This window comes from Glycine soja, chromosome 11, assembly GCF_004193775.1.
Source record: "Glycine soja cultivar W05 chromosome 11, ASM419377v2, whole genome shotgun sequence".
In the NCBI taxonomy this organism is placed as follows: domain Eukaryota; kingdom Viridiplantae; phylum Streptophyta; class Magnoliopsida; order Fabales; family Fabaceae; genus Glycine; species Glycine soja.
In genome coordinates, this window is record NC_041012.1 from 45070267 (window position 1) to 45082387 (window position 12121).

Consider the following 12121-nt stretch of genomic DNA (forward strand, 5'->3'; position numbering starts at 1 on the left):
GGTTGACAATGTTTCTTATATTTTTTCTATTAATTATAATATTGATAAGAAATAACTTTTATTAAAAGTGATGATTAATTTTTGATGAAAGACCTGGAACACACTTAATATGAGTATTCTTATAAGTTACTTAAATGTGAGGTAACATAATAGAGATTACTTAAATTGTTTTAAACTATTACGATACCAACCATGAAAATAATTATCTTACATTGACAGTATTAGAGATGTTGTAAGAATATAATTAATATTATCTTAAACTCTTAAAACTTAAAATAAAAAATAATTATTTTCCTAATTAACGAACTTGAATAAGGATTAAGGAACAAAATAATAACTTTTTGTTTTTTTTTTCTCATCTACACCTCCCTCCTTTTATTAAGTTGCCATTTAGTTTTTTTCTTGATCATATAATGCAGGAAATAAAAGCCTTTTACTTCTCCCATTAGCACTTTGGGCTGCTGGGTAGCCCAGAAAATATGTTTGTTGTCTGGAAATTGCTTTGCACACTAAGCAATTTGTTTGTGCACCCAGCACTTTTCATTTTTCCAAAATTACCCCTATGACTTTCACATTATTAATACGACACATTAATCAATTGAACTAATATGTCAATTATATTATAAAATAATTAATATTGTAATATATAAAACTAAATTTTTTAATGTATATTTAATGCATATATAAATTTACATAATAAATATACATTAGAAATTTATTATGTAAATTTACATGTACATTAAATATACGTTATAAATTTTAGTGTTATATATAGTGACATTAATTATTTTATAATATAATTGACTTATTAGCTCATTTAGTTAGAGCATTGTGTTAATATCCTGAAAGTCATGGATCCATACAAATTGTGAATCCGTAAATTTTTCAGGGGTAATTTTGGAAATAACAGAAAATGTTAGGTGTACAAGAAAAAACATTGGGTGCACAAAGCAATTACCTTGCTTTTATTTTTTTCTCTATTTTTGTTGGACTGGCTCAACTTAGTCTGTTTTTTCCTGCACTCCATGTTGCTTTCTGCACCTCTTTTTGGCCCAGGGAACTAATTCTATTTTTTTTTTAAAACCCAATTCAATCGCCCCTTACTTCAAGACGCTAGAGCTGAGCGAGGGAAGGACGAAGTTGGCGGCAAGTTTAGAACTTGCGGCGCCGGCGGCGGGTGGCACCGGCCAGGAGTGTCGTGGTTGTGCAGCGGAGCTTCGCGAGATCAGGTTCGGATCGGACGGTCTCGCTAGGTCACCGTTGACGAGAATTTGAACTTGTTGTTACGTTGAATGTTTTGTAGTTTGTGCACAGCAACACTCTGCGGTTTAATGCATCAATCGTAGTAATACTAATATCTACAAAAGGCACTTAACTAACATTCTGTCTCTTCCAGCAAAAGCTTCTGGAGGGAGAGAACAAAGAATCTCTAGTTTGTTAACAATGGAAGACGGGAACAACAGTGGCGGTTCCACCGCAAAGAAATTAAAGCAGCGGCGAAAGAGGAAGGATTACTTGGTGGACAAGGATGGGCAGGTGGGGGAGCGAGAGAAGCTGGCAAAAAGAATCTTGTTGTCTCTGACGAGACCTTCCTATGTTTTGGGATTGGGTCCCAAACCTCTTAGGGTGGAGCACCGTGCGAGGTTGCGCTACTTGCTCCGGAGGCTCGTTAACCAGCACCATTGGGTTGCAGCCAGTGGTGTTCTCAGTGCCTACTTGAAGGGAACACTTGATGACGCCTCTCCCTACACCAACCGTCTTAAGTTTTGGGTACCCCTTCATTATTTGTGTCTGTGCTTTTTTTGTTAACTTTTCTTTTTGGGGTTTTGAGAATGTGGTGTGGTCTGGTGTCAAGTCTCATTTGCTTCCAAAATTTTGACATATTGGTCTTGTTTGATTATCAGTTTATCCCTGTCTATTATAGAAATATGAAGTTAGATAGATGGAAAGGGTATATTGATTCATAACTCCGAATTTGGTATTTTTTTTTTACTTTAGAAAAAATGACACTTCTGTTTGAGGATTTGTTGGAGATCTTTTGAAACCAAAATGATTTCCCATAATCTAAATATTCCGAAACCTACATGCTATCAAAATTACATGAAGTTTTTTTAAATGATTCTTGTGCCTCACCCTTACTTTTCTTCCCTTTCATCACTCCTTCTAAAACTTTATGCCTTGTTGCTGTAATTTCTTTTATTGTTGATATGCTGAGTTAGTTTCTGAACAGTAGCATGTATGCCGGTATTATATGTGTAGGTTTTACTGGAGCTTCTTAAGCGTGTGGAAAACCATTCTATTAATCCAACACGAATCAAGAACCTCTATGATATTTGGTCGAAGAAAATTGGATCAATGAAGACCTGGCCAGTTGAGGTATGTTTCAGAACCCCCTAATGCTTTATAATTGTTACCTTTACGTTAAATGTTCATAAAATTCCTCTGTCAAGTAGTAACTATTTCTGACTTGTAACAAGAATATAACTAAGCTTAAGCAAGAACAAACAATTTTGCCTTCATTTGCTTTGAATTTCATTAAGAAAGAGAATAGTGTTTGATAACAATGATTGGACTTCTTTAAAAAAATCTCTATCAAAACAATAATAATGCTTGGAGACAACCAACTCAATACAAGCCCATCAGCTTGAAAGTAATTAAAGACTGAATTGGATATTTCATAGAAAATAGTACAGCTATTTTGTAGCAGGAACACTGAAACATCAATTATTGATTTCAGTTGTCTGTTTGATTGTTTAGGCTTTTGGTTCTTAATGTAGAATTTTACTTGTCGAGCAGAGCAGATATGCAGTCCATATGGAGTTCATGCTTTTCTGTCTTTTGCAAGGCAATGCTGAGGATGCATACCAGCTTGCACTATGGTATGTAATTTAATTTTTAATGTGTTGCATCATGATGCCAAGGAATGAATTGTTTCATAACTTGTCATTACTATATAATGTGGTGAGCTGGTTGTCTGTCATTATTATTATATTTTTATTGTGGGTTGTATATTTTTCAATAAAACTTAAAATTGCTTATAATGGTTGATATTGGTATTTATTTCCTCCAGATATTTAGGAATAATACCTTAGTTCCAAAGTATGGACTATGGTACTTGGCTACTTGTTATGAAAAAAAAAACTAATTATGATTCTTAATATTGCCATTGTATATATTCATGGGATAAACCACTAGCATTTAGAGTAGACAAGTTTTTATCACAAAAAAAATGCACAAACATAATTTCATAAATTCAATATTCCAAATGATTGAGTGACACCGCCCCAATGCTGAAGAGGATGAACTCAGATAGATCACACCCTGGAAATTTGGGATAAATTAGTACAGACAGTGACTTTAAAGATACTGACAATTGTCTGCTGCCGAATATTCCCAATGTTTGTGTTCTCACCTGTAAAAAATTTAACCCAAGCAATACATGGAAGGAACACAGTTTCAATACTCTGATGATCACAAATGTGGTTATTTCATTGATTATCTACCATAACTATCAATATATATATAGGTTTGCAAGTAACCACCCTACTGGTATAGTTAAGTGCTAGCTACATGCTCTCAAATAAATGCAACTTGATTCAAATATGACTGAAAGACCATTTATGTGTTTTTTTTTACCTTGTGTGTAAATAAAATGGCTTCAAATATGAACTTTCCATTGATAAAGTATTGTTTCTCCTCCATTAGTGTTGGATTTTCACTTCAAAAATAGTAAAATACATCTCAGTGTTTGAGAAATAATGTTATAAGGGGGTTACCAGTCTCTAATTTCTTTTCTCATTCATATTACCTTGCTCTTTCTATCCTTTTTCATTTTTGTCTTTTGGTTTCTCCTATAGCCTTGGGCAAGAAAAAGGTGATATTGGTCCTATGTCAAAGATGATGATGGGTTTGACATTCTATGAGTTGTGGTATTCTTCTATCCCCAAAGAATTCCAGTGGAGAAATTCAGACCAGTTTGACTCGCAAGAGAACTCAGATATGGAGGGAACCTCATTCAACAATGAAACTGTACAGTCAGAGATGTATAATTCAGTTGAATCCCACATGGCTGACTCCCAGTCCCAACGTGATTCAGATGCTTCTGTCATGAATGATATGAAGATATCTGGGGATGTTGTCTTCAATGAAGACATGGAGGTTGATGCTAATAAAAGAGAAAAACCATATCAAAACGTTCAGCCAGAAGGTTTTTACTTAAATTCTGAAGAGCATAAAGGATTTGGAGATCCTTTTTCTAACAATGGAGGTCTTACACAGGATATCTTGTATGGTCTTGGTAAGTTATTTATTTGCTGAACAGGAGAAAAATCTATTTTTTGTGGATTCACACCTGTATGAGAATGTCTATGCACATATATAATTGTATATGGATTTTCCTACCCAATAATTTTTTTCTTAAACTGAAAATATTAATTATGTCTTTCTTACTACTCTGATAAGGCTAGATTTTAGTTTTTCTCTTGCCTATGATTACTGGTTTGTAGCAACCTCTGATTAATTTTGATAGAGCACCTCCCCCTATTAGTGTGGTTTATCAGCAATAAGAGAAAGCATTAAGGGTATCATATATAACTAACTAAGTGACAGTTTGTCAGTAAGTTAGAGTTAGTTTTGCAGGAGAACATTTGTAGTCATGGTATATAAAGGATAGGGAGGGGGAGGATATTTGCACATTGGTTAGGAGGGACCAGATTCCTTGAAATACTTGGGCATTCTGTTTTCTGTAATTCTTTCATTATTCAGTGAGTCAGTAAACGGTCTCTTGTCTTTCCTATTCTATCATTCTTTCTTTTATTATTGTTATATTCTGATACCAGTTTTATCAAACTGATATCAGAGCTTATTACTCATCATTTCTAGGTTTAAATAGTGATTACTCTCTGGTTCACTTGTAACTTTAACAGTCTTTTTGTGCATTTACTTAGGGGGACTTGATTCGTGGTTGCTGCCCTTGCGTTTTTCTGATGACCACAGTTTTGAGGAGTTCATGTATTGGCAAGGAAATCAGCCTAATGACTTTTACAAAAATGCAGTGAAATATTTGCAACTGGCTCTTGACTCAGAACCTTCCGCTTCAGCAGCATTACTTCCATTGATACAGGTATGGATCATACATTTCAATTAACTTTGTTTGGAACAACTAAACTTCATTTTGTATTTCATTTAAGGAGTTGTTTGGTAAACTAAAAATCAGGTTCAGAACTGTAGTTAAATTTGTTACATAACCTCCTAAAAAGTTTAACTTTGATCTGCTGTTAATGTAAATCACTCTATCATCGGACATCCAATCATCTGTCATCAAATGATTAACAAAATTAAACACCATTTTGGTTTATGTGAATCAAGATAAATTTGAAGTCATTTCAAAATAATTAACTTTGTATTACCTGTAGTTTTGAACTAATTTATTATCAATTATGATCCAGTGATCCATTTTTTAAATTTCAAATAATTTTGAAAGTGGAAAGGAGAGAAATAAGGAAAGTTTTGGTTCAAATTAAAACTTATTGGATAAAAACCAACTGTTTACTGGATTTTGTATGAACTTCAAATCGGATTAGATTAAAGAATTAAACTTTCAATTTTCTAGGGATTATCACACAACAAGCTTAATTAAGAACTAATTCTGCTCTATGTCTATACCTAATTGTCCGGTTTTTGGAGTATGGTAAAATTCCCTAGAAGTTGCCCAAAATATGAAACTCTTATTATAGTTTTGGTCAGTGCAATGCATTCATTTATTATCATTCCATAGTTATTGAAAATTATATGAACTGGCACTGTAATAAACCCATGTTGTCAACAACCATTGTGCATGCTATTACTAATTGGCCCTTACTTCTTGCATCTGAGTTCTTAAATACTTGGTCCTTTGTGCATGCTATTACTAATTGGCCCTTACTTCTTCAGTTCTTCCACATGCTTATTGTATTTATAGTTTTACACACATATGGAAATATCAGTAGCTTGGATTATATGAAATCAATTATCCATCTTTACTTGCACAAAGCAACTGACTATGTTCTGCATTCTCACAGCATGTTTCTGTTTCTTTGTGGATGCACATGCACATCTATATTTTGCATCTGCTATAGACATTATATTATATGAAAATTGTTTTCTGCATAGCATAATGCTTGAGATATCAACAATGGCTTCACTTTATTTTTTGTTGCCAGCTGTTGCTGATTGGAGGTCAAGTTGATGAGGCTCTAAATATGCTTGAGAAGCAATGCTGTAATTCAGCCTCTGTACTCCCAATAAGGTATATATCCCTTTTTTTATGATTACCAGTGATGTACTTATTAAACCAACAATTTCTGAGATAAGTAAGCTGCTATATTTTACTCAATGCTTTTTTGTTATGTTTAGTAAATTTACTAATGTACACACTTGCAGAGTAAGGGCTGCTCTCTTGGAGCGTTTTGATCGAAACAACTCTCCCCTGCTTCTTAGCTGTTTCGAGGATATATTGAAGAAGGATCCAACATGTAGTGATGCCTTAGCAAAACTTATCAAGATGCACCAAAATGGTACTTCCATTCTGAAATGTCTCTTACATGATTTGAATAATTTATAGCTATTCTTCTGCTACATACAAAGCAAAACCTTTATATGCTTAATGATACGTTATGCCTCTATCGTTAATTGGTTTCTTCTGATATTTTGCAGGAGACTATAGTCTTGAATCTCTGTTGGAAATGATTGCTTTACATTTAGATGCTACACATGCAGAGTACAATACGTGGAAGGTGTTCTCTTCATGTTTCTTGAGACTGTCTTCCTACGAAGAAGACTGCATGTCTTCATGCCCCGTTCAAAATGAAGATGGACATAAGCAACACTTTTCCCTTAACAAAACCCCTAAAATATTTACGGATGGTATATCAGGAAAATCTTGGAGGCTTCGCTGTAGGTGGTGGTTAACAAGACATTTCAGCAATAGCAAGCTTGAATCAGAGATTGAAGCTGGTATATATTTTTTAGTGTTTAATTTGATCTATTATAAATGTAAAATTTACACTATTAGTATTATCCAATCATGAAAAGTTTATGGTAACACTTATCTAGGACTCACTATTATAGGTCAAACTCTTTTAATGATGTGGGTAACATGATTTATATCAACGTTACTAGAAATATTGCAACATGCTCACTCACTATTATTGTTTTATTTTTAGTCATGCTAATTTGTTTTCCTAAATTATATATGGATCAGGTGATTTGCAGTTACTCACATACAAAGCGGCATGTGCATCGTACATGTATGGACGGGAATTCAGCTATGTTGCGAAGGCTTATTCTCATTTAGAACAAGAAAATGATAAGGAGTTGCTATTGTTCTTGGATGAGCACAGGGGAAATTCATTTGGATTTTATAAAAAAATACAAAAGAAATTTACACACATAACATAATAATGACATTTATTACTCAGATATTAATCACTCATCTTTATGTGCTTACATTCTTGATATTAATTTGGACGACTTCTATGGTTTCAACTTTATTCACTCTGTTATTTGTAGGAATTCATATGCTCATTGCTTGGCAAATTATCAACTTTATAAAAAGGAAGAATTTACCTTTAAAAATGGAAGAATGGATATAAATTTTAATGACAAACCACAATAAGTATATAAAATTGAAAAAGGTGGATAGATAATAGCGCTTGAATTGAAAACGGGTTAATTTCTAAGTAGTCTTAAATCTTTATCCGCCCCTAATATTAGGTCTGTGTCCTGTTCAACTCTGTAGTACTACCTGACATTGTTTAAGAGCACTTTCATCTAATTAATATCATCGATGTCATCAAGATTGAGCTTCAGTGTAAGTTCACTACCCGTAAAGACTAATCATGTATTGTCTCTGTTTGATTTTGTTTCGTGTTTAAAGATTTTGTACAACAATTAAGGAATGTAATTATATTCTTTATCTTTTATATTAATTATGCTACTCTTTTTTACTCATGCGATGTATGAACTTTTTATGTTGAGTGTAAATTTAGTAAAAAGTTTATTGGAAGTGTCCTTAATTAGATCCTGATTTTCCCCCTTACAAAATGGCTATATAATAAAGATAAAAGAAAAATGCCATGAAGTTTTTTCCTTTTGTTATTACAAAAAAAGATTATGAAATTTTCTCTCCAATGAAAGTCACGATCCTCTCGTCCATATTCATTCTCTATCTCTCTCTTCACCTCCTGTGTTTTTTCTCTCTCCTTCCTTCTCCCTTTTTTCAATCTTTCAATCACCAATTCTAATCACTCGTAGATCCTCTCTGTTTCTCATTCTGGTAATTCAATTTTCTTAAAATAAAATTTTCAATTTCTGCATCCCATGTTTATGCCTTTTCCCTGATATCTAGAGTTACATGTCATTTTTATTCTCTGGTGAAAGAAATGAACTTGCATTTTGGGTTGTGATAACATTCACCCGATTTCAATTTCTCATCTTTTCCATTTTTTATTTTTTAAAGAAAATTTAAAAATATCTTTTTGTGAATTTTCAAGACGGATGATTTTGGGGTGTTCTTCATAAGTTATATGGATCTCCAACATTAAGAAGCTGCAAGCTCTTGTTTTGATGATAATAAGGCACAATTTGTTATGCGTTTTTTGTTGTCCAGTAGGTGGTGAATTTTGGAGTATGATATGGGTTAACTATTTTATTATTTGGTTGTGACCCTTTAAAATGGTTAAAGAATTTTTTTGCTTTTTTGGTCTAATGATTTTCTATTTGTTTATGTATGTATTTTATGATTCTTATAATTCACAGGGCCTGAAATTCATTACTCTGAACTTCATATATTTGATTATAGGGTTTCTGAACTTCACATATTTTAATTAATTTATATGGTCATTTTTATCACGCAAGAAAGAATTCTACTCGGTGTGACTAGTTTTTAACTAAGAAGAATATTTTTGTTGGTATTTTGTGTTTGGACTTGCAATGTTTATATACCTATTTGATATCTCTTAAAAAACGAGGTTGTATCTTACATGTCCATTGAATGTTTCATTAATTCTTTCACATATTTGTCGAAGGGATTCATTAGCTACTAACGAATTTTGAAGTAAATTTTGATACTTTCCTAATACATATTTGCTTGCGATTAGTAGGGTGTCTGTTTTTGCGTCATTCTTGTATGTTACATAAGCAACAATATACAACTTTTTGTGAAATTGAAGAAACTTGTCATGATTATATTAACATATATGTTTATCAAACGTGTGTCCAAACACACACTAGCTTTATTTGATAGGTAATTTTTTCTTATTAAGAAAATTAAATTAGAAAAAAAAATAATCATGTAAAGGTGAGTATTCTGCATTTAAGGAAGTAGTATGTAACACAAAATGTTGAAAACATTTCTCCAATGTTGATATGAAATATTAGAATTTGAAATTTGTAAATAAGTTTTATCTTGTGCATAATATTTGCTTTATTACTAATAAAATTGGTTTAATCTTTTATTCCCTTATGTGTCTGACAGTTTTTATTCTATTTGCTTGGAATACTAGGATTAATTTGCATTGGCTAATCTCTACATTATGGATGAAATGGTGGATTCAGAAATGGATCAACAGATAGAAGATTATCAACATTCTGAACCCGATATCCTTTCGAGAGGAACCACTAGCATCTCGCAGCCTAATAATAACCATGCAATGGTGGGAGAATCTGAGAACACAACTAATGCTGATTCTCACTTTCTGCCAGATGCTTATGACAATGCTAGGGTGTATGGGGTTCCACAATATAATGGTATTCAGCCTCCACATAATCTTGATACGGGTGTACCAGTTGCAACTAACTTATATTATTCTAGCATTAATCCTCCTTCCAGTACTGGTGTTTTTCATCCGCCTCAAAGTCATAGAGCCATTGAACAATTGCCGGGTTCAAACACATTTGAAGTTGCTGGAGGTTCTTCAAATAATTTTGGAAGAAGTTCTAGTTTCATGAATGATGCTAGAGGTCCACATAAAAGGAAAATTCCTAAAGGAATAAGAGGAAATTCACAAGATTTTAATGCTTCGTCGTCTAGCTCTTCAACTGCTCCCCCTAATGCAAGACATGCCAATGATGTTGCTATAATGGATAATACACAATTTCATATCCGTTCACTTGTGGAGGTAGGACCACACGGTAGTGAATGGAGCCGGCCAAATGAGTCTATTATGGTGCATGATCATAATCATTTGATCCATGGAAATTATTTAGGGCAACACTTTCCGCCAATAGCTCCTCCATGGTTGTTCCAACAGTTGAATAGTAACAATAATGATGGCCATGCTACACCCTGGAATCAATCTCTTCCAATGCCTTGTGTGCAAGGTAATTTTTTCCTCTTTGTATGTTTAGTAATTCTTCTTTAAGAGATTTATTATCATTAGTTGATTACTTGGATGTTTTGTTAGTGATAATTTGTGATAACATATAAGAAACTCTTTTAGTTTTTCTCATGAAAATTGTTATGTGGTTTTTTCAACCAAGCAATAAATTTATGAGAAGTCTTAATTTAATAACACTCAGTTTGGATATAGGATTAGATTAAATGCATTGGTCTTTTTTTTTTTCTATGTATGATTTGCCTCTAATGTTGTTAATTAAGTGTCAGACAAAGTGCTCAATTTTTTTCTTAAAATTTGTTTGTTGGTTATGAGTTTAGTTTGTCTGACTATCTCTTCATATGCTTTTCCAGCACCCGCTATAAACGGAAGTTCATTAGAGAGTGTAAGTATGGGATTGCAGAGATATCATGATCCAGTTGGAAATCGAAATGGCCTTAGGTTTCCTTATCATGTTCCTGTCAACCAACAACACCATAGTTATCATCACTCAACACTGCCCATGCAAGGAGTAAGAGATCATAGTCTCAACTTCCACCCTACAGTAACTACAAATTCATTTAGGGTTCCAACAAATCCTTTGCGTAATGTTGCAATCCCAACACAAGCTAGTTTTGAGATGGGTCCTAGACATGTTGGCCCTGCACCATCATCTAGCCTCCGAATTTACCGACCTCATAGAGGGGTTGTGCCTGAGACAACTCTCAGACATCGAAGTCTTCCTCCCATGGGCTTCCTTCGAGTTAATGTAATGTTTCCCTTTCAATAATAATTTATTTTATTCCTAATGTTGTTCTTGTGTAGAAAGAATAATACTTGATTTATATTATAAATATATTAATTTTCTTATCAATTAATATTTGTGTAGGATGTTGCTTTAATTGATGAAGTGGGAAATTTGGTTGACAATCACAGAGATATGCGCTTGGACATAGAGGATATGTCTTATGAGGTAATTACACAAAGATTGATATTGTATGTTCCTTCCAATGCAAACACGTGTGAAGTCCAGGTTACTAAGTTAATGGATCGTAGAAAATGCAAATAATTTACACTTGAAATTCACTACAGGATCTCATTGCTTTGGGTGAGAGAATTGGCAATGTAAACACAGGTTTATCGGAGGAAACAATTACAACTCAATTGAAGACAAAAACTTATTTAACGGGTGCTACTAGTATTAATATGGAGGAGGAAGTTTGTGATGATCAGGGAACATTTTCTTGTATAATATGTCAGGTATGAAGTATTAGCAACAAATTTCATTCAAAACTTGAAGTTATTTTAACATTGACGTTGCGTGGTCTAACTTTGTGCTCTACTTCATGTACTAACTAATTACTCATATTAATTGGACTATTTATATTTGATTCCACAGGATGAATTCAAGAACCAAGAGAAGATTGGAGTTCTTCAATGTGAGCATGAATATCATGCAGATTGCTTAAGAACATGGTTGGTGGTAAAAAATGTTTGCCCCATATGCAAATCTGAAGCTTTGAAATCAACTTCTGTGTCTCCTCCTACCTAATTTATTTATGAACAAAATTCTTATGAATTTTGTACATGTACTTGCACATATATAGACGTCATACTACCCAACTCATTTGTTGTTAGCACCATAACTTGTATCTATAAACCTGCATTATGTTTGGTGAAATAACTTCAGGCGATGATATCATCAGCTATTTTCCATTTACCATTTCGATATGTATGATTGCCTTGTGTTATATATATATATATATATA

At 33.2% G+C, this 12121-nt stretch overlaps 2 protein-coding genes across 2 annotated transcripts; both read left to right on the forward strand.

Moving 5' to 3' along the window:
- Positions 1-1108: 1108 nt before the first annotated feature.
- On the forward strand, positions 1109-7529 carry LOC114373515. Its single transcript, XM_028330992.1, has 10 exons — positions 1109-1229; positions 1397-1770; positions 2260-2376; positions 2797-2879; positions 3858-4297; positions 4947-5122; positions 6201-6286; positions 6421-6554; positions 6694-6993; positions 7241-7529. The coding sequence occupies exons 2-10, from the start codon at positions 1444-1446 to the stop codon at positions 7435-7437; spliced, it is 1860 nt and encodes a 619-aa protein (XP_028186793.1). The 5' UTR covers positions 1109-1229; positions 1397-1443; the 3' UTR covers positions 7438-7529.
- Positions 7530-9572: 2043 nt separating this feature from the next.
- On the forward strand, positions 9573-12045 carry LOC114373341 (probable E3 ubiquitin-protein ligase ZFP1). The gene is made up of 5 exons (XM_028330823.1): positions 9573-10359; positions 10637-11121; positions 11242-11325; positions 11445-11612; positions 11752-12045. Exons 1-5 carry the CDS (start codon positions 9573-9575, stop codon positions 11902-11904), a joined length of 1677 nt encoding a protein of 558 aa, XP_028186624.1. The 3' UTR covers positions 11905-12045.
- Positions 12046-12121: the final 76 nt, after the last annotated feature.

Excerpts from the sequence above, each read along its gene's own strand:
- LOC114373341 (XM_028330823.1), top strand. The coding sequence starts at position 9,573 with ATGGATGAAATGGTGGATTCAGAAATGGATCAACAGATAGAAGATTAT. Across the intron at positions 10,360-10,636 it reads TCCAATGCCTTGTGTGCAAG|TGTCAGACAAAGTGCTCAAT; the intron begins GTAATTTTTTCC and ends TTGTTAATTAAG. Across the intron at positions 11,122-11,241 it reads TGGGCTTCCTTCGAGTTAAT|GATGTTGCTTTAATTGATGA; the intron begins GTAATGTTTCCC and ends ATATTTGTGTAG.
- LOC114373515 (XM_028330992.1), top strand. The coding sequence starts at position 1,444 with ATGGAAGACGGGAACAACAGTGGCGGTTCCACCGCAAAGAAATTAAAG. Across the intron at positions 6,287-6,420 it reads GCCTCTGTACTCCCAATAAG|AGTAAGGGCTGCTCTCTTGG; the intron begins GTATATATCCCT and ends ACACACTTGCAG. Across the intron at positions 6,994-7,240 it reads TGAATCAGAGATTGAAGCTG|GTGATTTGCAGTTACTCACA; the intron begins GTATATATTTTT and ends TATATGGATCAG.